Raw genomic sequence first — 27,451 nt, 5'->3', positions numbered from 1 at the left:
TTACACTTCTATAGCGCTTTTCTGGACACTCCACTCCAGGTCCTGGGGATCCCACTACCGCCACCAGTGTGCAGCTCTTTACAGGTCCTGGGGATCCCACTACCGCCACCAGTGTGCAGCCCCACCTGGATGATGCTCCAGTCTTCTCCCCACACACCAGCTCTCAGTGGGGAGGAGAGCAGAGGGATGGAGCCAGTTCAGAGACGGGGGTTATTAGGAGGCCATGATGGGTAAAGACCAGGGGGGTAATTTGGCCAGAGACACTGGGGTAACACCCCTACTCTTCTCGAGAGACACCATGGGATTGTTAACGAAATGGCGGATGATGTCAAAAGTACGCCGACAGAGTGCATTAAGATGCGCAGCTGCTTTTCACTGCAATGAGACGAGTCTGTAGATGTTGTCGATTTGGCCAGTTTGCTCGTTTACGTTAAGATACGAGTTTGAGGACATGTCCCATGAGGACTTTCTGTTCTGTGAGCTGCTACCAACAGAAACTACAGCAGAGCACGTATTTCAGCTTCCGGATGAATGCATCGCAGAGAATGGCGTGGACTGGATAAAACGTGTCGGAGATTGTACCGACGGGGCCAGAGCGATGACAGGCAGACACAGCCAAACCTTGGCCGTCAAGAAAAATGCCTGACGTTTTCAAATCTGTTGGACTCTGTTGTGCGTTGTATCAGGGCTGGACTAACGGAGGCACATTCTGCTTCGCTCGACTAAACAGGCTCACCCCTCTCGCTGAAAGGGTGCTTTGGCATCGCTTGCTTTTAATTGTTGTTGTTCCCGTTGTCATTCCGCGGAGCGCTTTGAGAAACCACGTTTCAAGGCGCTATATCAAATACAGTTATGAGTGTTATTAAACGTGTGCGCGCACGTCATTGGGAATTTCTGGCGGTCCTGTGAGAGGATGACGTGTAGGTGGTACTCGGATGCTGTGGTTGGATCAGGGGTGGTACTTAGTCCAAAAAGTTTGAGAACTCCTGTCGGTGCCACATTGCCACATTGTCAGCATGAGATTTGGGAAGTTAACATCCCCTCTCTTTGCGTCCCCCGCAAGTTTTATTAAACATTAAACATTATTAAACCTGAATGAGACGAGCAAAAGAGAAACAGCACCCGAAGATAACTCACCCCCGCCCCCCCGGTAACAGGCTGAAACCCGTGCGCGCAGGGGAATGCGGGCCCGTGGGGCGACCACGACCCTCCACCTTGGTTCCGCCTGCCCGGTGTCTCTTCCAGCGGGACCGAGGCCGAACCCGGTCGCCAATAACGCGGAGAGTCAGGACAGTCCCAGCGATGGAACTGGTTGCCAAACTGTGTTTTGCCAAAGCGGAAAAATGGTGTATTTTCTGTTCTCATGCAGGCGAATTCATTTTTTTTTTTACTGCGGTCATTGGTTTAGGGCGAGAGAGGCTTTCGTCGATGTGATTCTGATTCAGTGGTTGTGACTTTAATTTCTCTTCTGGTGTTTTTTTTATTATTATTTTTTTGCCGCCAATGAACTTCGAGAACCGGCCAACGAATGCCTAACAATCCTAAACGGGAACCAGGGTTTTAGGAGCACTGGATACTGCGGCAGGCGCTACAGGAGTGCGTTTCAAGCCGGGGGGAGATTAAGATGTACACACTACCGTGTAAAACCTCCAATTTTTAATGACAAAATACACCATTTCCACGTTACGTGCAGCTCCGCGTTCTGCGATACATCGTGAACGAGCAGAATTGTGAGAACATCTCTTTTAATCCCCTCAGAGATGTTGCACAGACAACCACGACTGCACGCGGATCACGCTTGTGGGAGTGGGCTCAGATGATCCCGGACACCAAGTCCGGCGGTAGTGCGCTTGGCCCTCTGCCCCTCTGCCCCTCTGCAGGATATCAGTGCTCTCGCTCTCAAAAGGCAGATTTTGGCTGTGTTATTCCGTGAGAATTTCTTTTTATTTCCTCGGTTTCCAGACCACAACAACAGTTTTTTAAAAAAAAGAGAGGCTATTTAGCCTGCAAGGGAACTCACCCCTCTCTGTGTACAGTAGAGCCTCCTGTCCTGACTGGAGGAGCTCACCCAGCTGTGTCTGGAGAGAAGCCAGGGTATCGGCTTGTTCCCCCCTCCCGCCCCTCTCTGTGTACAGTAGAGCCTCCTGTCCTGACTGGAGGAGCTCACCCAGCTGTGTCTGGAGAGAAGCCAGGGTATCGGCTTCAAGAACAGGGCTGGGCGGCTTGTTCCCCTCTCCCACCCCCCTCTGTGTACAGTAGCCTGTCTAAGAGCTGCGCACCTCTGCTTTGTCCTTTACGACAGCCGAGAAGCGGACGAGCTTGATCTCCGCGGACCGATACTTGTTGTCGTCCCACATGTACTCGGGGGAGAGCAGCCTGCTGGGCTTGTGGCGGAGCAGGTACTTGTTCAGGTGGCTCTCCTCCTGCCAGGCCGCCTCGATGCCGTTCCCCCGGTCGGCCTCCAGGTTCTCCTCGCAGGCGCGGACCAGCCCGAACACGCTCTCCACCCGCCCCCCGAACACGGCCGCTTGGTAGTAGAAGTCGCCCTGGCCGCGGGGGATGTGGGCGGTGGAGGCCTCCCGGCGCTCGTAGGGGAACTGGTCGCGGTCCACGTCGTAGAACCAGGAGTGCAGCGCCGCCACCAGCTCGCCCAGCACCTCCGCGCCCACGCGGTTCTGGAAGCGCATGTCCACGTCCAGGCAGAACAGGTACCGGGCCTCCCGGCGGATCCGCTCCTCGATGGTCTCCCGGATGATCTCCATCCGCCGCAGGGAGATCTCCTGCCAGCGGCCGAACTTGGGCACCCGGATGACGGTGAGAGGTCTCCCGGGCGCCAGGTCCACCCGCGGCACCTCGCCCGGCTGGTCGGTGAAGACGTAGTAGTGCACCCTGAACCCCACCAGGTAGTGCTTCTCCGCCGACTCCAGGAACCCCCTCAGGAAACGGATATACCTGGGAAAGAGCAGAACGAGAGAGCTCGGGAACGGTGCTGTTGAACCAGGGGCATTCAGCAGTTCGGTCATATTCTAACAGAGGCGACACAAAGCCAACAAGCACCCCGAAAAGGTCCCCCGCAACACCAACTCAGATTGGTTGAGGGTCAACACCGCGCCAGTTGGACACCAGCCAATGGGGGATTGGGGAGCACAAGGGAGGAGGAGTGGGACCCAGGGAAAAGCGAGGGCTGTGATCATGGAGGACGGTGCCCAGTACAGACGGACACCGTGTGCTCGCATCTGAGAGGCCTGGGGAGGGGGACCCAGGGACAGCGAGGGCTGTGAATGGCTAAACAGATGAGTGAATATACAGGGACATACTCTGGCATTAAGGCACCTGGCAGAGGAGATGACCACACTGGTTGCAGACCCGCATTGCCACAAGCGCCCCCCAAACACGGCCCCAAAACACCAGTCAAGCAGCTGAGAGAGAGCCTGATGCCTGAGAGCTTCTGCGTGTTCCCTTTTGTGCGACAGGAAAGAAAAACCAGACTGACTTGCCGACAGCGAACACCGTGGTCGCTATGGTGATGTTCAGGGGCTTGTAGATGCCGTCGAGGATCGAGGGGTCAAAGGTCCCTTCCCAGACGATGGGCGCCAACCAGGGGGTGACGGTCAGGACGTCTCTCCTCCTGGGACAGGAGAGAGGCGGTCACAGGTCTGAACGGACCAGCGCTTGTAAGTGGTGCGTTGGGGTAATGGGTTAGGAGGTTTTTAGGGCGGAGCGGCGGCTCTGTGTCTCAGGATCTGCGCCTGTGGCTGAAATGTTGCCGGTTCAAATCCCGCGGCCGGCAGAGGAATCCTACTCCGTTGGGCCCCTGAGCGAGGCCCTGAACCCCAGCTACTCCAGGGGCGCTGTACAATGGCTGACCCTGCGCTCTGACCCCCATGCTTCTCTCCCTGTCTGAGTGTCTCCTGGAGAGCAAGCTGGGGTCTGCGAAAGACACATTCCTCATGCCAGAAATTGCCAATAAAGTGATCTTTAAATTAATATTTCCCCAACATGTCTCACCTCCTGGGACAGGATCACCTCCCATCAAATTTCTACCACTGTGAGTCCCTGAGGAAGCTCTCTGTGGTCAGAGACATGCTAGTGTTTCCACGTGTCCACCGCAAATTGTGTCCTCCCAGTTGCTCACTCTGTCACTTTCTGAATCATTCCCGAAACAACCCCATTACGTCACTTCCCGAAACACCCCATTACATCAGATCCTGATGTACAACACAATTTATGATGTCACTTTCTTAATCCCATGATGTCACTTCCTGGAACACCCAGCTACACATCTGACTCCCTTCAGTAATTCACTGACAACACAGCAGCTTAGTCCTCAGAAACTTAATTGACAGAACGGGTGGGACCCAGTATAAGCAGAGAGGGGGGGCGGGGGGATACTCACACAGGTGCAAGGACTTTGGGCTGCCCGTCCCCTGACCTGGAAGAAAGAAGGTTTTGCGTTCAGACTGACAGGACCCCATTGGTCAGTCCCAGACACCTTAATTCTGCGCAGGGTGTCTGTAACTCAGAGTAAAACCAATAATCACACATTAATTTAAGAGTTTTGGCCTCAAACTCTATATTATGCGCACGCCAACTAGAAGAATTAAAAGAGAGAAATTACCTGTATTTCAAAACGAGACTGGCAGCCAATATGGAGACACCAGGACAGGTGTTATTTTGAGGCAGATTATATCACTGCTCCAGAGTTCATTTGAGAGACTTTTTTCCCATGACCGCTATTCTGAGATATGTCCTTGGCATTATTGCTAATTAAAACACTATTAATTGAGAGCCAGCTGCCCGGCCGTGTTGTTGAAGCCAATATCCTGGTGTCTCTCCAGACACAGCTGGGTGAGCTCCTCCAGTCAGGACAGGAGGCTCTACTGTACACAGAGAGGGGCGGGAGGGGGGAACAAGCCGATACCCTGGTGTCTCTCCAGACACAGCTGGGTGAGCTCCCCCAGTCAGGACAGGAGGCTCTACTGTACACAGAGAGGGGTGGGAGGGGGGAACAAGCCGATACCCTGGCTTCTCTCCAGACACAGCTGGGTGAGCTCCTTCAGTCAGGACAGGAGGCTCTACTGTACACAGAGAGGGGTGGGAGGGGGGAACAAGCTGATACCCTGGCTTCTCTCCAGACACAGCTGGGTGAGCTCCTCCAGTCAGGACAGGAGGCTCTACTGTACACAGAGAGGGGTGGGAGGGGGGAACAAGCCGATACCCTGGCTTCTCTCCAGACACAGCTGGGTGAGCTCCTCCAGTCCGGACAGGAGGCTCTACTGTACACAGAGGGGGGCAGGAGGGGGGAGCAGGCTGCTCAGCCACGTGGTTGAAGCCGAGACAGAGGTGCCCCAGCCAGGACAGAGGATGGTTCCTGAGGCCCGCAGGGTGTCGAACTCACCTGGGAGACGAGGTGAGGTGGAAGAGTAGGAGCCTCCAGACCGCCCTGTCAGGGGAAGAAGGCGAGAGTCAGCTGTGACTGAAGAGCTCAGGGACACCGGCGCCTGTCCACCCCGTCCCATCGGTCTGCTGGGGGCCACTGACGAGTCGAACCAGGGAGCGGTGCCGTCAAGACAAACTCTGGTGATGAGAGCAGGGCTGTCGAACCCTGGGTCTGGACAGACCCGGTCCAGTTCGTACAGCCCTGGTCCCTAGAGAGACCTGGTCCAGTCAGTACAGCCCTGGTTCTGGACATTTCTGGTCCAGTTCATACAGCCCTGGTCCCTAGAGAGACCCGGTCCAGTCAGTACAGCCCTGGTTCTGGACATTTCTGGTCCAGTTCATACAGACCTGGTCCCTAGAGAGACCTGGTCCAGTCAGTACAGCCCTGGTTCTGGACATTTCTGGTCCAGTTCATACAGCCCTGGTCCCTAGAGAGACCCGGTCCAGTCAGTACAGCCCTGGTCCCTAGAGAGAACCGGTCCAGTCAGTACAGCCCTGGTTCTGGACATTTCTGGTCCAGTTCACACAGCCCTGGTCCCTAGAGAGAACCGGTCCAGTCAGTACAGCCCTGGTTCTGGACATTTCTGGTCCAGTTCATACAGACCTGGTCCCTAGAGAGACCCGGTCCAGTCAGTACAGCCCTGGTTCTGGACATTTCTGTTCCAGTTCATACAGACCTGGTCCCTAGAGAGACCCAGGCCAATTCATACAGTCCTGGGTCTGGACAGACCCGGTCCAGTCAGTACAGCCCTGGTTCTGGACAAACCTGGCGCAGTTCGTACAGCCCTGGTCCCTAGAGAGACCCGGTCCAGTCAGTACAGCCCTGGTCCCTAGAGAGACCCGATCCAGTCAGTACAGCCCTGGTTCTGGACATTTCTGGTCCAGTTCATACAGACCTGGTCCCTAGAGAGACCCGGTCCAGTCAGTACAGCCCTGGTTCTGGACATTTCTGGTCCAGTTCATACAGACCTGGTCCCTAGAGAGACCCGGTCCAGTCAGTACAGCCCTGGTTCTGGACATTTCTGTTCCAGTTCATACAGACCTGGTCCCTAGAGAGACCCAGGCCAATTCATACAGTCCTGGGTCTGGACAGACCCGGTCCAGTTCGTACAGCCCTGGTTCTGGACAAACCTGGCGCAGTTCGTACAGCCCTGGTCCCTAGAGAGACCCGATCCAGTCAGTACAGCCCTGGTTCTGGACATTTCTGGTCCAGTTCATACAGACCTGGTCCCTAGAGAGACCCGGTCCAGTCAGTACAGCCCTGGTTCTGGACATTTCTGGTCCAGTTCACACAGCCCTAGTCCCTAGAGAGACCCAGGCCAATTCATACAGTCCTGGGTCTGGACAGACCCGGTCCAGTCAGTACAGCCCTGGTTCTGGACAAACCTTGTGCAATCAGTACAACCCTAGTTCTGGAGAGACCCGGTCCAGTTAGCATATCTCTGGTTCGCGAGGAGCATGCAAACTCCGCATGGACAGCACCCCGCGGCCCAGCCCGAGCGCTGACCCGCGCTGCAGGAGAGATGACTCACCCGAGCACCAGCACGACTCCCACTAACGCCAAGAGGACCACCTTCAGGGCTCCCAGTCTCCCTGTGGGGAAACAGGAGAGCCGATTGATCAGGGCAGCTGGCTTTAGTGTGACAGGGTCAGGGGTCGGGGGTCAGGGGTCAGGGGGTCAGGAGTCCGGGGTCGAGGGAGGTTGCTGTGTTGAACTGGATCTGCTTGTGTCTGACTGGCAGGCAGAGCTGGAGACCTCTGGGAGCAAAGAGGCTGCCTCATCCGACCTCTAACTCCAGCCCTAAGACAACCTGAGAAAAGGTGCTTACTTGCTTTACGCAGAGAGTTGTGGAAGTGTGTAGCAGGCTGTGCACTGGTCGCACATTTCGTGTGGCAAGCAGAGAACACTGCTTTACACCACGGGTTTAATAAGAATCATAATTCCTTGATTAATAAAGCACTTTTCTGGACTCTCCACTCAGAGCTCTATACAGGTCCTGGGGATCCCACTACCCCCACCAGTGTGCAGCTCTTTACAGGTCCTGGGGATCCCACTACCCCCACCAGTGTGCAGCTCTTTACAGGTCCTGGGGATCCCACTAGCCCCACCAGTGTGCAGCTCTTTACAGGTCCTGGGGATCCCACGAGCGCCACCTGTTACGATCCCTGCCTCTCGGCAACGGAGTAGGTGTAGCCCCTATCCATCAGTTCACCTATCAGTTTTCCCATTCACCACCACACCCCCGTCTCATCCTACTTAAACACCTGTCCTTCCCTACCTCGTTGCTCAGTATTGGTTTTCCCTATCGAGCTTCCTGGTTGCGCTTCTTCTACTCTGTGTTTGTCTTGGATTTCGGCTTACGGTTTTTCCCTTTGGACTTCGGCTTTTCGGATCTCGGCTTGGATTGGTACTTTCGCTCTGTCTTGGATTTCTGGCTACCTCTGGATTCTCGGATTGCTCTACGGACTACGACTTCGGATCATGCTTCGGCTTCGGTACACGTTCCCTTTCGGATATCTTGCTCCCCCTGGACTCTCGGCTCGTTCCTACGATTACGGCTTGCTTTCGGATTACGACTTGGCTTTGTTCGCTCCTGCAAGTGGGTTCACTCACTGGTTCGGTCTCTATTACCGAACTCGTAACACCACCAGTGTGCAGCCCCACCTGCTTCGGCAGAAACAAATGTTACTGCACTGTGCAGCTCCTATACTCCAGCGTCTGTGGCTTGTACACCTTATCTGACTACGTGGCATGAGCCTCTTCTCCAGATCCACCTCAACACACGTGGCTTTAGCAGAACTGGATTCAAGCACAGTTGAATCTGCTCGGTCTCGTGTTGTTACACCTGAAAATAGTGCTCCTGGTACAGATCAGTGTTTTCTGCTGCTCAGGGTCTTGTAATTGGATCAATTACGGTCAGTGTAAAAGACTTAGCAGCAGGTCTATTTTAACAACGGTAGCTCTGGCTAAAAATAAAACCATGTCAACAGCCTCTCAGACTCGTGTTTTAACACCTGAACACAATGCTCCTGTATAGATCAGAGCTGGTTGGTTTTTTGATTCCACGAGGGACGTTGATTCCAGCAGACCGCCCCCTCAGACGCCCACCGCTGTTGTCGCTCAGTAAAGAGGAAGGAAAAGCGCTATATAAGTATAAGCAATTATTATTATTATTATAAATGCTGCCTGAATGTCACTCAACTGCCTTAAATTCCACTGCGGCCGTGTTTCGCAAGAAGGCTGTGGGAACAGGGCTGACATCTGACACTCAGGAATGTGGAACCTGTTATCAGCACAGATCAGCCCCAGGGCAGAAATACCAGCTTTGTTTTTAACGACAGCTCCTCACTGCTCAGCCATCCAGATGCCGCCGACAGTGGAGGTGGGATACAGCTCAAACTCAGACGTGTAGAGTGAAAGACTGTCCAGCGAGGCCTCATTTACAATATTGTCTACGCGTGTGAAAGGAACTGAGTCTCTTTAGTGTGAAGTGAGTGCCCCAACACTGACAGGCTGGAGGAACGGAGTCTCTGTAGTCTGGAGGGAGTGTCCCACAAAAATGGGCCTGTCACTCCACAGCGCAGAATTCTGCAGAACAGAGAACATGTATAGATGCAAACCTGCTGAGAAGCTTGTAACACCCCCCCCCACCCCTCTCTGTGTACAGTAGAGCCCCCTGTCCTGACTGGAGGAGCTCACACAGCTGTGTCTGGAGAGAAGCCAGGGTATCGGCTTGTTCCCCCCTCCCACCCCTCTCTGTGTACAGTAGAGCCTCCTGTCCTGACTGGAGGAGCTCACCCAGCTGTGTCTGGAGAGAAGCCAGGGTATCGGCTTGTTCCCCCCTCCCACCCCTCTCTGTGTACAGTAGAGCCCCCTGTCCTGACTGGAGGAGCTCACCCAGCTGTGTCTGGAGAGAAGCCAGGGTATCAGATTGTTCCCCCCTCCCACCCCTCTCTGCGTACAGCTGCCCCCCCTTGTTTATTACAAGAGAAACGCACAGGAGATAATGTTCTCCAGCAGAAGCAGAGCACGGGGGCCAGTAATAACCAGAACCCATAATTAAGGATCGCTATGAACACACCAACTGCTTCCTAACCACTGTGTGGGTCACAGGGGGAGCCAGACCCCCCCGGTCTATAATAGAACCCAGGACCCGGGTTTGTTGTCAGGGCGGACAACGAGGGACGTCATGACGTGCGAGTGCGCGCCTGTTCGAGCGTGCCCAGCGATGTACCCCACCCTGTCCCGGGGTGTACCCCACCCTGTCTTGTTCGTACCCGTTGCCTACCGGGACAAACTCCGACTGCCCCCCCCCCCGTAACTGGATGGATGGGGAAACTTAAAAACAGCGGCCATTTCTGGTCACGTCTCCCACGCGTGTCCCCCGTGATCTCTCCGGACCCCCCTCCCCCCCCACCCGCGTCTCCCCGCGCTCGGAAACAAAGAGGCGCAGACGGCAAGCGAGCATTTTCTCTGCTCGGATCTGAAATCTGGTTTGTTTGGGTTTTGTTTTTTTTTCAGTTTAAGTCGCCAGCAGCCCCGAGATCCCCCGTCACCCGCGACCACGGACACGATCTCGCCCCACCCGCGACGAACAGGTTACCAGATCGAGACCAGGGGGGGGGCAGCTCGGACTCGCCTGAGCCTAGTCACACATCGCCGCGATTCAAAACAAAACAAAACAAAACATATGATGTCTGTTATTAACGCCTTTTTTCCCCCTACGCTGAAAGTCTCTTTCCCGGCCGGTTTCTAGCGCGTCTGTCCCCTCGGTGTCTCATGGCGGGCGGATTTGAAACCACAGGACCTACCGCTGCAGCGACCACGCTTCAGGTCTCTCATCCTGCATCGGCGCTCTTCCACAGGGGGGGCGGCGCCGGATTTCTGTCCGGAAAGTAAACTCCAGGGAGAGAGAAGGAGGAGAACAACACAACACAACGTGGGCTACGAAACGGACCAGTTAAAGGTTTCTTCCGTGCTGGAAAGAGACAGGAGGAACACACACTGTTGCGGCCCCACGACACGACGTCTAACCGGCTGAGCAGGGCGAACACAACCTGTTTTTCACCATTCCTCCTGCCCGCGGGCGAAATAAAAGCTGCTGAGCTAAATCAGGAAAGCAGTAACTACTGGGACTGCTCAGTGTTCCCCAGGCTGGGACAGGAGAGCACACACTGGATTATTATTATTGAGAGACAGACTCACTGTCTGTTCCTCAGGCTGGGACAGGAGATCACACACTGTATTATTATTATTGAGAGACAGGCTCACTGTCTGTTCCCCAGGGTGGGACAGGAGATCACACACTGTATTATTATTATTATTATTGAGAGACAGGCTCACTGTCTGTTCCTCAGGCTGGGACAGGAGATCACACACTGGATTATTATTATTGAGAGACAGGCTCACTGTCTGTTCCTCAGGCTGGGACAGGAGATCACACACTGGATTATTATTATTGAGAGACAGGCTCACTGTCTGTTCCTCAGGCTGGGACAGGAGATCACACACTGGATTATTATTATTGAGAGACAGGCTCACTGTCTGTTCCTCAGGCTGGGACAGGAGATCACACACTGGATTATTATTATTGAGAGACAGGCTCACTGTCTGTTCCTCAGGCTGGGACAGGAGATCACACACTGTATTATTATTATTGAGAGACAGGCTCACTGTCTGTTCCTCAGGCTGGGACAGGAGATCACACACTGTATTATTATTATTGAGAGACAGGCTCACTGTCTGTTCCTCAGGCTGGGACAGGAGATCACACACTGTATTATTATTATTGAGAGACAGGCTCACTGTCTGTTCCTCAGGCTGGGACAGGAGATCACACACTGTATTATTATTATTGAGAGACAGGCTCACTGTTCCTCAGGCTGGGACAGGAGATCACACACTGTATTATTATTATTGAGAGACAGGCTCACTGTCTGTTCCTCAGGCCGGGACAGGAGATCACACACTGTATTATTATTGAGAGATAGACTCACTGTTCCCCAGGATGGGACAGGAGATCACACACTGTATTATTATTATTGAGAGACAGGCTCACTGTCTGTTCCTCTGGCTGGGACAGGAGATGACACACAGTATTATTATTATTATTGAGAGACGGGCTCACTGTCTGTTCCTCAGGCTGGGACAGGAGATCACACACTGTATTATTATTATTGAGAGACAGGCTCACTGTCTGTTCCTCAGGCTGAGACAAGAGATCACATACTGTATTATTATTATTGAGAGACAGGCTCACTGTTCCTCTGGCTGGGACAGGAGATGACACACAGTATTATTATTATTATTGAGAGACGGGCTCACTGTCTGTTCCTCAGGCTGGGACAGGAGGAGATACACTATATTATTATTATTGAGAGACAGGCTCACTGTCTGTTCCTCAGGCCGGGACAGGAGATCACACACTGTATTATTATTGAGAGACAGACTCACTGTTCCCCAGGCTGGGACAGGAGATCACACACTGTATTATTATTATTGAGAGACAGGCTCAGTGTCTGTTCCTCAGGCTGGGACAGGAGATCACACACTGTATTATTATTATTGAGAGACAGGCTCACTGTCTGTTCCTCAGGCCGGGACAGGAGATCACACACTGTATTATTATTGAGAGACAGACTCACTGTTCCCCAGGCTGGGACAGGAGATCACACACTGTATTTTTATTGAGAGACGGGCTCACTGTCTGTTCCTCAGGCTGGGACAGGAGATCACACACTGGATTATTATTATTGAGAGACAAGCTCACTGTCTGTTCCCCAGGCTGGGACAGGAGATCACACACTGGATTATTATTATTGAGAGACAGGCTCACTGTCTGTTCCCCAGGCTGGGACAGGAGATCACACACTGGATTATTATTATTATTGAGAGACAGGCTCACTGTTCCTCAGGCTGGGACAGGAGATCACACACTGTATTATTATTATTGAGAGACAGGCTCACTGTCTGTTCCTCAGGCTGGGACAGGAGATCACACACTGTATTATTATTATTGAGAGAGAGGCTCACTGTCTGTTCCTCAGGCTGGGACAGGAGATCACACACTGTATTATTATTATTAAGGGACAGGTTCACTTTCTGTTCCTCAGACTGGGACAGGAGATCACACACTGTATTATTATTATTATTATTATTATTATTATTATTATTATTATTATTATTGAGAGACAGGCTCACTGTCTGTTCCTCAGGGTGGGACAGGAGATCACACACTGGATTATTATTATTATTGAGAGACAGGCTCACTGTTCCTCAGGCTGGGACAGGAGATCACACACTGTATTATTATTATTGAGAGAGAGGCTCACTGTCTGTTCCTCAGGCTGGGACAAGAGATCACACACTGGATTATTATTATTGAGAGACAGGCTCACTGTCTGTTCCCCAGGCTGGGACAGGAGATCACACACTGTATTATTATTATTGAGAGACAGGCTCACTGTCTGTTCCTCAGGCTGGGACAGGAGATCACACACTGTATTTTTATTGAGAGACAGGCTCACTGTCTGTTCCTCGGGCTGGGACAGGAGATCACACACTGGATTATTATTATTGAGAGACAGGCTCACTGTCCGTTCCCCAGGCTGGGACAGGAGATCACACACTGTATTATTATTATTGAGAGACAGGCTCACTGTCTGATCCTTAGACTGGGACAGGAGATCACACACTGTATTATTATAATTGAGAGACGGGCTCACTGTCTGTTCCTCAGGCTGGGACAGGAGATCACACACTGGATTATTATTATTGAGAGACAGGCTCACTGTCTGTTCCTCAGGTTGGGACAGGAGATCACACACTGGATTATTATTATTGAGAGACAGGCTCACTGTCTGTTCCCCAGGCTGGGACAGGAGATCACACACTGTATTATTATTGAGAGACAGGCTCACTGTCTGTTCCTCAGGCTGGGACAGGAGATCACACACTGTATTATTATTATTGAGAGACAGGCTCACTGTCTGTTCCCCAGGCTGGGACAGGAGATCATACACTGGATTATTATTATTGAGAGACAGGCTCACTGTCTGTTCCTCAGGCTGGGACAGGAGATCACACACTGGATTATTATTATTGAGAGACAGGCTCACTGTCTGTTCCCCAGGCTGGGACAGGAGATCACACACTGTATTATTATTGAGAGACAGGCTCACTGTCCGTTCCACAGGCTGGGACAGGAGATCACACACTGAATTATTATTGAGAGACAGGCTCACTGTCTGTTCCTCAGACTGGGACAGGAGATCACACACTGTATTATTATTATTGAGGGACAGGTTCACTTTCTGTTCCTCAGGCTGGGACAGGAGATCACACACTGTATTATTATTATTATTGAGAGACAGGCTCACTGTCTGTTCCTCAGGCTGGGACAGGAGATCATACACTGGATTATTATTATTGAGAGACAGGCTCACTGTCTGTTCCTCAGGCTGGGACAGGAGATCACACACTGGATTATTATTATTGAGAGACAGGCTCACTGTCTGTTCCTCAGGCTGGGACAGGAGATCACACACTGGATTATTATTATTGAGAGACAGGCTCACTGTCTGTTCCCCAGGCTGGGACAGGAGATCACACACTGTATTATTATTGAGAGACAGGCTCACTGTCTGTTCCTCGGGCTGGGACAGGAGATCACACACTGTATTATTATTATTGAGAGACAGGCTCACTGTCCGTTCCCCAGGCTGGGACAGGTGATCACACACTGTATTATTATTGAGAGACAGGCTCACTGTCTGTTCCTCAGACTGGGACAGGAGATCACACACTGTATTATTATTATTGAGAGACAGGCTCACTGTCTGTTCCTCAGGCTGGGACAGGAGATCACACACTGTATTATTATTTTGAGAGACAGGCTCACTGTCTGTTCCCCAGGCTGGGACAGGAGATCACACACTGTATTATTATTATTGAGAGACAGGCTCACTGTCTGTTCCTCAGGCTGGGACAGGAGATCACACACTGTATTATTATTATTGAGAGACAGGCTCACTGTCTGTTCCTCAGGCTGGGACAGGAGATCACACACTGGATTATTATTATTGAGAGACAGGCTCACTGTCTGTTCCCCAGGCTGGGACAGGAGATCACACACTGTATTATTATTATTGAGGGACAGGCTCACTGTCTGTTCCTCGGGCTGGGACAGGAGATCACACACTGTATTATTATTATTATTATTGAGAGACAGGCTCACTGTCTGTTCCTCAGGCTGGGACAGGAGATCATACACTGGATTATTATTATTGAGAGACAGGCTCACTGTCTGTTCCTCAGGCTGGGACAGGAGATCACACACTGGATTATTATTGAGAGACAGGCTCACTGTCTGTTCCTCAGGCTGGGACAGGAGATCACACACTGGATTATTATTATTGAGAGACAGGCTCACTGTCTGTTCCTCAGGCTGGGACAGGAGATCACACACTGTATTATTATTATTGAGAGACAGGCTCACTGTCTGTTCCCCAGGCTGGGACAGGAGATCACACACTGTATTATTATTATTGAGGGACAGGCTCACTGTCTGTTCCTCGGGCTGGGACAGGAGATCACACACTTATTATTATTGAGAGACAGGCTCACTGTCTGTTCCCCAGGCTGGGACAGGAGATCACACACTGTATTATTATTATTGAGAGACAGGCTCACTGTCTGTTCCCCAGGCTGGGACAGGAGATCACACACTGTATTATTATTGAGAGACAGGCTCACTGTCTGTTCCTCGGGCTGGGACAGGAGATCAAACACTGTATTATTATTATTGAGAGACAGGCTCACTGTCCGTTCCCCAGGCTGGGACAGGAGATCACACACTGTATTATTATTATTATTGAGAGACAGGCTCACTGTCTGTTCCCCAGGCTGGGACAGGAGATCACACACTGTATTATTATTATTGAGAGACAGGCTCACTGTCTGTTCCCCAGGCTGGGACAGGAGATCACACACTGTATTTTTATTGAGAGACATGCTCACTGTCTGTTCCTCAGGCTGGGACAGGAGATCACACACTGTATTATTATAATTGAGAGACGGGCTCACTGTCTGTTCCTCAGGCTGGGACAGGAGATCACACACTGTATTAGTATTATTATTGAGAGACAGGCTCACTGTCTGTTCCTCAGGCTGGGACAGGAGATCACACACTGTATTATTATTATTGAGAGACAGGCTCACTGTCTTTTCCTCAGGCTGGGAAATGAGATCACACACTGTATTATTATTATTATTGAGAGAGAGGCTCACTGTTCCTCTGGCTGGGACAGGAGATGACACACAGTATTATTATTATTATTGAGAGACGGGCTCACTGTCTGTTCCTCAGGCTGGGACAGGAGGAGATACACTGTATTATTATTATTGAGAGACAGGCTCACTGTCTGTTCCTCAGGCCGGGACAGGAGATCACACACTGTATTATTATTGAGAGACAGACTCACTGTTCCCCAGGCTGGGACAGGAGATCACACACTGTATTATTATTATTGAGAGACAGGCTCACTGTCTGTTCCTCAGGCTGGGACAGGAGATCACACACTGTATTATTATTATTGAGAGACAGGCTCACTGTCTGTTCCTCAGGCCGGGACAGGAGATCACACACTGTATTATTATTGAGAGACAGACTCACTGTTCCCCAGGCTGGGACAGGAGATCACACACTGTATTTTTATTGAGAGACGGGCTCACTGTCTGTTCCTCAGGCTGGGACAGGAGATCACACACTGGATTATTATTATTGAGAGACAAGCTCACTGTCTGTTCCCCAGGCTGGGACAGGAGATCACACTGTATTATTATTATTGAGAGACAAGCTCACTGTTCCTCTGGCTGGGACAGGAGATGACACACAGTATTATTATTATTATTATTGAGAGACGGGCTCACTGTCTGTTCCTCAGGCTGGGACAGGAGGAGATACACTATATTATTATTATAGAGAGACAGGCTCACTGTATGTTCCTCAGGCTGGGACAGGAGATCACACACTGTATTTTTATTGAGAGACGGGCTCACTGTCTGTTCCTCAGGCTGGGACAGGAGATCACACACTGGATTATTATTATTGAGAGACAAGCTCACTGTCTGTTCCCCAGGCTGGGACAGGAGATCACACACTGGATTATTATTATTGAGAGACAGGCTCACTGTCTGTTCCCCAGGCTGGGACAGGAGATCACACACTGGATTATTATTATTATTGAGAGACAGGCTCACTGTTCCTCAGGCTGGGACAGGAGATCACACACTGTATTATTATTATTGAGAGACAGGCTCACTGTCTGTTCCTCAGGCTGGGACAGGAGATCACACACTGTATTATTATTATTGAGAGAGAGGCTCACTGTCTGTTCCTCAGGCTGGGACAGGAGATCACACACTGTATTATTATTATTAAGGGACAGGTTCACTTTCTGTTCCTCAGACTGGGACAGGAGATCACACACTGTATTATTATTATTATTATTATTATTATTATTATTATTATTATTATTATTGAGAGACAGGCTCACTGTCTGTTCCTCAGGGTGGGACAGGAGATCACACACTGGATTATTATTATTATTGAGAGACAGGCTCACTGTTCCTCAGGCTGGGACAGGAGATCACACACTGTATTATTATTATTGAGAGAGAGGCTCACTGTCTGTTCCTCAGGCTGGGACAAGAGATCACACACTGGATTATTATTATTGAGAGACAGGCTCACTGTCTGTTCCCCAGGCTGGGACAGGAGATCACACACTGTATTATTATTATTGAGAGACAGGCTCACTGTCTGTTCCTCAGGCTGGGACAGGAGATCACACACTGTATTTTTATTGAGAGACAGGCTCACTGTCTGTTCCTCGGGCTGGGACAGGAGATCACACACTGGATTATTATTATTGAGAGACAGGCTCACTGTCCGTTCCCCAGGCTGGGACAGGAGATCACACACTGTATTATTATTATTGAGAGACAGGCTCACTGTCTGATCCTTAGACTGGGACAGGAGATCACACACTGTATTATTATAATTGAGAGACGGGCTCACTGTCTGTTCCTCAGGCTGGGACAGGAGATCACACACTGGATTATTATTATTGAGAGACAGGCTCACTGTCTGTTCCTCAGGTTGGGACAGGAGATCACACACTGGATTATTATTATTGAGAGACAGGCTCACTGTCTGTTCCCCAGGCTGGGACAGGAGATCACACACTGTATTATTATTGAGAGACAGGCTCACTGTCTGTTCCTCAGGCTGGGACAGGAGATCACACACTGTATTATTATTATTGAGAGACAGGCTCACTGTCTGTTCCCCAGGCTGGGACAGGAGATCATACACTGGATTATTATTATTGAGAGACAGGCTCACTGTCTGTTCCTCAGGCTGGGACAGGAGATCACACACTGGATTATTATTATTGAGAGACAGGCTCACTGTCTGTTCCCCAGGCTGGGACAGGAGATCACACACTGTATTATTATTGAGAGACAGGCTCACTGTCCGTTCCACAGGCTGGGACAGGAGATCACACACTGAATTATTATTGAGAGACAGGCTCACTGTCTGTTCCTCAGACTGGGACAGGAGATCACACACTGTATTATTATTATTGAGGGACAGGTTCACTTTCTGTTCCTCAGGCTGGGACAGGAGATCACACACTGTATTATTATTATTATTGAGAGACAGGCTCACTGTCTGTTCCTCAGGCTGGGACAGGAGATCATACACTGGATTATTATTATTGAGAGACAGGCTCACTGTCTGTTCCTCAGGCTGGGACAGGAGATCACACACTGGATTATTATTATTGAGAGACAGGCTCACTGTCTGTTCCTCAGACTGGGACAGGAGATCACACACTGGATTATTATTATTGAGAGACAGGCTCACTGTCTGTTCCCCAGGCTGGGACAGGAGATCACACACTGTATTATTATTGAGAGACAGGCTCACTGTCTGTTCCTCGGGCTGGGACAGGAGATCACACACTGTATTATTATTATTGAGAGACAGGCTCACTGTCCGTTCCCCAGGCTGGGACAGGTGATCACACACTGTATTATTATTGAGAGACAGGCTCACTGTCTGTTCCTCAGACTGGGACAGGAGATCACACACTGTATTATTATTATTGAGAGACAGGCTCACTGTCTGTTCCTCAGGCTGGGACAGGAGATCACACACTGTATTATTATTTTGAGAGACAGGCTCACTGTCTGTTCCCCAGGCTGGGACAGGAGATCACACACTGTATTATTATTATTGAGAGACAGGCTCACTGTCTGTTCCTCAGGCTGGGACAGGAGATCACACACTGTATTATTATTATTGAGAGACAGGCTCACTGTCTGTTCCTCAGGCTGGGACAGGAGATCACACACTGGATTATTATTATTGAGAGACAGGCTCACTGTCTGTTCCCCAGGCTGGGACAGGAGATCACACACTGTATTATTATTATTGAGGGACAGGCTCACTGTCTGTTCCTCGGGCTGGGACAGGAGATCACACACTGTATTAGTATTATTATTGAGAGACAGGCTCACTGTCTGTTCCTCAGGCTGGGACAGGAGATCACACACTGTATTATTATTATTGAGAGACAGGCTCACTGTCTTTTCCTCAGGCTGGGAAATGAGATCACACACTGTATTATTATTATTATTGAGAGACAGGCTCACTGTTCCTCTGGCTGGGACAGGAGATGACACACAGTATTATTATTATTATTGAGAGACGGGCTCACTGTCTGTTCCTCAGGCTGGGACAGGAGGAGATACACTGTATTATTATTATTGAGAGACAGGCTCACTGTCTGTTCCTCAGGCCGGGACAGGAGATCACACACTGTATTATTATTGAGAGACAGACTCACTGTTCCCCAGGCTGGGACAGGAGATCACACACTGTATTATTATTATTGAGAGACAGGCTCACTGTCTGTTCCTCAGGCTGGGACAGGAGATCACACACTGTATTATTATTATTGAGAGACAGGCTCACTGTCTGTTTCTCAGGCCGGGACAGGAGATCACACACTGTATTATTATTGAGAGACAGACTCACTGTTCCCCAGGCTGGGACAGGAGATCACACACTGTATTTTTATTGAGAGACGGGCTCACTGTCTGTTCCTCAGGCTGGGACAGGAGATCACACACTGGATTATTATTATTGAGAGACAAGCTCACTGTCTGTTCCCCAGGCTGGGACAGGAGATCACACTGTATTATTATTATTGAGAGACAAGCTCACTGTTCCTCTGGCTGGGACAGGAGATGACACACAGTATTATTATTATTATTATTGAGAGACGGGCTCACTGTCTGTTCCTCAGGCTGGGACAGGAGGAGATACACTATATTATTATTATAGAGAGACAGGCTCACTGTATGTTCCTCAGGCTGGGACAGGAGATCACACACTGTATTTTTATTGAGAGACGGGCTCACTGTCTGTTCCTCAGGCTGGGACAGGAGATCACACACTGGATTATTATTATTGAGAGACAAGCTCACTGTCTGTTCCCCAGGCTGGGACAGGAGATCACACACTGGATTATTATTATTGAGAGACAGGCTCACTGTCTGTTCCCCAGGCTGGGACAGGAGATCACACACTGGATTATTATTATTATTGAGAGACAGGCTCACTGTTCCTCAGGCTGGGACAGGAGATCACACACTGTATTATTATTATTGAGAGACAGGCTCACTGTCTGTTCCTCAGGCTGGGACAGGAGATCACACACTGTATTATTATTATTGAGAGACAGGCTCACTGTTCCTCAGGCTGGGACAGGAGATCACACACTGTATTATTATTATTGAGAGACAGGCTCACTGTCTGTTCCTCAGGCCGGGACAGGAGATCACACACTGTATTATTATTGAGAGACAGACTCACTGTTCCCCAGGATGGGACAGGAGATCACACACTGTATTATTATTATTGAGAGACAGGCTCACTGTCTGTTCCTCTGGCTGGGACAGGAGATGACACACAGTATTATTATTATTATTATTGAGAGACGGGCTCACTGTCTGTTCCTCAGGCTGGGACAGGAGATCACACACTGTATTATTATTGAGAGACAGACTCACTGTTCCCCAGGCTGGGACAGGAGATCACACACTGTATTATTATTATTGAGAGACAGGCTCACTGTCTGTTCCTCAGGCTGAGACAAGAGATCACATACTGTATTATTATTATTGAGAGACAGGCTCACTGTTCCTCTGGCTGGGACAGGAGATGACACACAGTATTATTATTATTATTGAGAGACGGGCTCACTGTCTGTTCCTCAGGCTGGGACAGGAGGAGATACACTATATTATTATTATTGAGAGACAGGCTCACTGTCTGTTCCTCAGGCCGGGACAGGAGATCACACACTGTATTATTATTGAGAGACAGACTCACTGTTCCCCAGGCTGGGACAGGAGATCACACACTGTATTATTATTATTGAGAGACAGGCTCAGTGTCTGTTCCTCAGGCTGGGACAGGAGATCACACACTGTATTATTATTATTGAGAGACAGGCTCACTGTCTGTTCCTCAGGCCGGGACAGGAGATCACACACTGTATTATTATTGAGAGACAGACTCACTGTTCCCCAGGCTGGGACAGGAGATCACACACTGTATTTTTATTGAGAGACGGGCTCACTGTCTGTTCCTCAGGCTGGGACAGGAGATCACACACTGGATTATTATTATTGAGAGACAAGCTCACTGTCTGTTCCCCAGGCTGGGACAGGAGATCACACACTGGATTATTATTATTGAGAGACAGGCTCACTGTCTGTTCCCCAGGCTGGGACAGGAGATCACACACTGGATTATTATTATTATTGAGAGACAGGCTCACTGTTCCTCAGGCTGGGACAGGAGATCACACACTGTATTATTATTATTGAGAGACAGGCTCACTGTCTGTTCCTCAGGCTGGGACAGGAGATCACACACTGTATTATTATTATTGAGAGAGAGGCTCACTGTCTGTTCCTCAGGCTGGGACAGGAGATCACACACTGTATTATTATTATTAAGGGACAGGTTCACTTTCTGTTCCTCAGACTGGGACAGGAGATCACACACTGTATTATTATTATTATTATTATTATTATTATTATTATTATTATTATTATTATTATTATTATTATTATTGAGAGACAGGCTCACTGTCTGTTCCTCAGGGTGGGACAGGAGATCACACACTGGATTATTATTATTATTGAGAGACAGGCTCACTGTTCCTCAGGCTGGGACAGGAGATCACACACTGTATTATTATTATTGAGAGAGAGGCTCACTGTCTGTTCCTCAGGCTGGGACAAGAGATCACACACTGGATTATTATAATTGAGAGACAGGCTCACTGTCTGTTCCCCAGGCTGGGACAGGAGATCACACACTGTATTATTATTATTGAGAGACAGGCTCACTGTCTGTTCCTCAGGCTGGGACAGGAGATCACACACTGGATTATTATTATTGAGAGACAGGCTCACTGTCTGTTCCTCGGGCTGGGACAGGAGATCACACACTGGATTATTATTATTGAGAGACAGGCTCACTGTCCGTTCCCCAGGCTGGGACAGGAGATCACACACTGTATTATTATTATTGAGAGACAGGCTCACTGTCTGATCCTTAGACTGGGACAGGAGATCACACACTGTATTATTATAATTGAGAGACGGGCTCACTGTCTGTTCCTCAGGCTGGGACAGGAGATCACACACTGGATTATTATTATTGAGAGACAGGCTCACTGTCTGTTCCTCAGGTTGGGACAGGAGATCACACACTGTATTATTATAATTGAGAGACGGGCTCACTGTCTGTTCCTCAGGCTGGGACAGGAGATCACACACTGTATTATTATTATTGAGAGACAGGCTCACTGTCTTTTCCTCAGGCTGGGAAATGAGATCACACACTGTATTATTATTATTATTGAGAGACAGGCTCACTGTTCCTCTGGCTGGGACAGGAGATGACACACAGTATTATTATTATTATTGAGAGACGGGCTCACTGTCTGTTCCTCAGGCTGGGACAGGAGGAGATACACTGTATTATTATTATTGAGAGACAGGCTCACTGTCTGTTCCTCAGGCCGGGACAGGAGATCACACACTGTATTATTATTGAGAGACAGACTCACTGTTCCCCAGGCTGGGACAGGAGATCACACACTGTATTATTATTATTGAGAGACAGGCTCACTGTCTGTTCCTCAGGCTGGGACAGGAGATCACACACTGTATTATTATTATTGAGAGACAGGCTCACTGTCTGTTCCCCAGGCTGGGACAGGAGATCACACTGTATTATTATTATTGAGAGACAAGCTCACTGTTCCTCTGGCTGGGACAGGAGATGACACACAGTATTATTATTATTATTATTGAGAGACGGGCTCACTGTCTGTTCCTCAGGCTGGGACAGGAGGAGATACACTATATTATTATTATAGAGAGACAGGCTCACTGTATGTTCCTCAGGCTGGGACAGGAGATCACACACTGTATTTTTATTGAGAGACGGGCTCACTGTCTGTTCCTCAGGCTGGGACAGGAGATCACACACTGGATTATTATTATTGAGAGACAAGCTCACTGTCTGTTCCCCAGGCTGGGACAGGAGATCACACACTGGATTATTATTATTGAGAGACAGGCTCACTGTCTGTTCCCCAGGCTGGGACAGGAGATCACACACTGGATTATTATTATTATTGAGAGACAGGCTCACTGTTCCTCAGGCTGGGACAGGAGATCACACACTGTATTATTATTATTGAGAGACAGGCTCACTGTCTGTTCCTCAGGCTGGGACAGGAGATCACACACTGTATTATTATTATTATTGAGAGACAGGCTCACTGTTCCTCAGGCTGGGACAGGAGATCACACACTGTATTATTATTATTGAGAGACAGGCTCACTGTCTGTTCCCCAGGCCGGGACAGGAGATCACACACTGTATTATTATTGAGAGACAGACTCACTGTTCCCCAGGATGGGACAGGAGATCACACACTGTATTATTATTATTGAGAGACAGGCTCACTGTCTGTTCCTCTGGCTGGGACAGGAGATGACACACAGTATTATTATTATTATTGAGAGACGGGCTCACTGTCTGTTCCTCAGGCTGGGACAGGAGATCACACACTGTATTATTATTGAGAGACAGACTCACTGTTCCCCAGGCTGGGACAGGAGATCACACACTGTATTATTATTATTGAGAGACAGGCTCACTGTTTGTTCCTCAGGCTGAGACAAGAGATCACATACTGTATTATTATTATTGAGAGACAGGCTCACTGTTCCTCTGGCTGGGACAGGAGATGACACACAGTATTATTATTATTATTGAGAGACGGGCTCACTGTCTGTTCCTCAGGCTGGGACAGGAGGAGATACACTATATTATTATTATTGAGAGACAGGCTCACTGTCTGTTCCTCAGGCCGGGACAGGAGATCACACACTGTATTATTATTGAGAGACAGACTCACTGTTCCCCAGGCTGGGACAGGAGATCACACACTGTATTATTATTATTGAGAGACAGGCTCAGTGTCTGTTCCTCAGGCTGGGACAGGAGATCACACACTGTATTATTATTATTGAGAGACAGGCTCACTGTCTGTTCCTCAGGCCGGGACAGGAGATCACACACTGTATTATTATTGAGAGACAGACTCACTGTTCCCCAGGCTGGGACAGGAGATCACACACTGTATTTTTATTGAGAGACGGGCTCACTGTCTGTTCCTCAGGCTGGGACAGGAGATCACACACTGGATTATTATTATTGAGAGACAAGCTCACTGTCTGTTCCCCAGGCTGGGACAGGAGATCACACACTGGATTATTATTATTGAGAGACAGGCTCACTGTCTGTTCCCCAGGCTGGGACAGGAGATCACACACTGGATTATTATTATTATTGAGAGACAGGCTCACTGTTCCTCAGGCTGGGACAGGAGATCACACACTGTATTATTATTATTGAGAGACAGGCTCACTGTCTGTTCCTCAGGCTGGGACAGGAGATCACACACTGTATTATTATTATTGAGAGAGAGGCTCACTGTCTGTTCCTCAGGCTGGGACAGGAGATCACACACTGTATTATTATTATTAAGGGACAGGTTCACTTTCTGTTCCTCAGACTGGGACAGGAGATCACACACTGTATTATTATTATTATTATTATTATTATTATTATTATTATTATTATTATTATTATTATTATTATTATTATTGAGAGACAGGCTCACTGTCTGTTCCCCAGGCTGGGACAGGAGATCACACACTGTATTATTATTATTATTATTGAGAGACAGGCTCACTGTCTGTTCCTCAGGCTGGGACAGGAGATCACACACTGTATTATTATTATTGAGGGACAGGTTCACTTTCTGTTCCTCAGACTGGGACAGGAGATCACACACTGTATTATTATTATTATTATTATTATTATTATTATTATTATTATTATTATTATTATTGAGAGACAGGCTCACTGTCTGTTCCTCAGGGTGGGACAGGAGATCACACACTGGATTATTATTATTATTGAGAGACAGGCTCACTGTTCCTCAGGCTGGGACAGGAGATCACACACTGGATTATTATTATTGAGAGACGGGCTCACTGTCTGTTCCTCGGGCTGGGACAGGAGATCACACACTGGATTATTATTATTATTGAGAGACAGGCTCACTGTCTGTTCCTCAGTCTGGGACAGGAGATCATACACTGGATTATTATTATTGAGAGACAGGCTCACTGTCTGTTCCTCAGGCTGGGACAGGAGATCACACACTGGATTATTATTATTGAGAGACAGGCTCACTGTCTGTTCCTCAGGCTGGGACAGGAGATCACACACTGGATTATTATTATTGAGAGACAGGCTCACTGTCTGTTCCTCAGGCTGGGACAGGAGATCACACACTGTATTATTATTATTGAGAGACAGGCTCACTGTCTGTTCCTCAGGCTGGGACAGGAGATCACACACTGTATTATTATTATTAAGGGACAGGTTCACTTTCTGTTCCTCAGACTGGGACAGGAGATCACACACTGTATTATTATTATTATTATTATTATTATTATTATTATTATTGAGAGACAGGCTCACTGTCTGTTCCCCAGGCTGGGACAGGAGATCACACACTGTATTTTTATTGAGAGACAGGCTCACTATCTGTTCCTCAGACTGGGACAGGAGATCACACACTGTATTATTATTATTATTGAGAGACAGGCTCACTGTCTGTTCCTCAGGCTGGGACAGGAGATCACACACTGTATTATTATTATTGAGAGACAGGCTCACTGTCTGTTCCTCAGGCTGGGACAGGAGATCACACACTGGATTATTATTATTGAGAGACAGGCTCACTGTCTGTTCCTCGGGCTGGGACAGGAGATCACACACTGGATTATTATTATTGAGAGACAGGCTCACTGTCCGTTCCCCAGGCTGGGACAGGAGATCACACACTGTATTATTATTATTGAGAGACAGGCTCACTGTCTGATCCTTAGACTGGGACAGGAGATCACACACTGTATTATTATAATTGAGAGACGGGCTCACTGTCTGTTCCTCAGGCTGGGACAGGAGATCACACACTGGATTATTATTATTGAGAGACAGGCTCACTGTCTGTTCCTCAGGTTGGGACAGGAGATCACACACTGTATTATTATAATTGAGAGACGGGCTCACTGTCTGTTCCTCAGGCTGGGACAGGAGATCACACACTGTATTATTATTATTGAGAGACAGGCTCACTGTCTTTTCCTCAGGCTGGGAAATGAGATCACACACTGTATTATTATTATTATTGAGAGACAGGCTCACTGTTCCTCTGGCTGGGACAGGAGATGACACACAGTATTATTATTATTATTGAGAGACGGGCTCACTGTCTGTTCCTCAGGCTGGGACAGGAGGAGATACACTGTATTATTATTATTGAGAGACAGGCTCACTGTCTGTTCCTCAGGCCGGGACAGGAGATCACACACTGTATTATTATTGAGAGACAGACTCACTGTTCCCCAGGCTGGGACAGGAGATCACACACTGTATTATTATTATTGAGAGACAGGCTCACTGTCTGTTCCTCAGGCTGGGACAGGAGATCACACACTGTATTATTATTATTGAGAGACAGGCTCACTGTCTGTTCCCCAGGCTGGGACAGGAGATCACACTGTATTATTATTATTGAGAGACAAGCTCACTGTTCCTCTGGCTGGGACAGGAGATGACACACAGTATTATTATTATTATTATTGAGAGACGGGCTCACTGTCTGTTCCTCAGGCTGGGACAGGAGGAGATACACTATATTATTATTATAGAGAGACAGGCTCACTGTATGTTCCTCAGGCTGGGACAGGAGATCACACACTGTATTTTTATTGAGAGACGGGCTCACTGTCTGTTCCTCAGGCTGGGACAGGAGATCACACACTGGATTATTATTATTGAGAGACAAGCTCACTGTCTGTTCCCCAGGCTGGGACAGGAGATCACACACTGGATTATTATTATTGAGAGACAGGCTCACTGTCTGTTCCCCAGGCTGGGACAGGAGATCACACACTGGATTATTATTATTATTGAGAGACAGGCTCACTGTTCCTCAGGCTGGGACAGGAGATCACACACTGTATTATTATTATTGAGAGACAGGCTCACTGTCTGTTCCTCAGGCTGGGACAGGAGATCACACACTGTATTATTATTATTATTGAGAGACAGGCTCACTGTTCCTCAGGCTGGGACAGGAGATCACACACTGTATTATTATTATTGAGAGACAGGCTCACTGTCTGTTCCCCAGGCCGGGACAGGAGATCACACACTGTATTATTATTGAGAGACAGACTCACTGTTCCCCAGGATGGGACAGGAGA

At 49.0% G+C, this 27,451-nt stretch overlaps 2 protein-coding genes across 3 annotated transcripts in view; both read right to left on the bottom strand.

Moving 5' to 3' along the window:
* LOC138242345 (tubulin beta chain) overlaps positions 1 to 2,774 on the bottom strand; it is an 89,950-nt gene extending 87,176 nt beyond the window's left edge. The window contains exon 1 of one of the 2 annotated variants that reach the window (XM_069197841.1): positions 2,762 to 2,774. The gene's annotated coding sequence lies outside the window, so the exon portion shown is untranslated. The remainder of the gene's footprint in view (positions 1 to 2,761) is intronic. The other variant, XM_069197840.1, reaches the window with a different exon arrangement.
* LOC107076198 (globoside alpha-1,3-N-acetylgalactosaminyltransferase 1-like) lies at positions 1,008 to 10,492 on the bottom strand. Its single transcript, XM_069197843.1, has 6 exons — positions 10,252 to 10,492; positions 6,972 to 7,032; positions 5,399 to 5,443; positions 4,397 to 4,432; positions 3,494 to 3,628; positions 1,008 to 2,952 (listed from the first exon to the last, which is right to left on the bottom strand). The coding sequence occupies exons 1-6, from the start codon at positions 10,280 to 10,282 to the stop codon at positions 2,265 to 2,267; spliced, it is 996 nt and encodes a 331-aa protein (XP_069053944.1). The 5' UTR covers positions 10,283 to 10,492; the 3' UTR covers positions 1,008 to 2,264.
* Positions 10,493 to 27,451: the final 16,959 nt, after the last annotated feature.

This window comes from Lepisosteus oculatus, chromosome 14, assembly GCF_040954835.1.
Source record: "Lepisosteus oculatus isolate fLepOcu1 chromosome 14, fLepOcu1.hap2, whole genome shotgun sequence".
NCBI lineage: Eukaryota > Metazoa > Chordata > Actinopteri > Semionotiformes > Lepisosteidae > Lepisosteus > Lepisosteus oculatus.
This window is presented reverse-complemented; position numbering and strand designations above follow the sequence as displayed.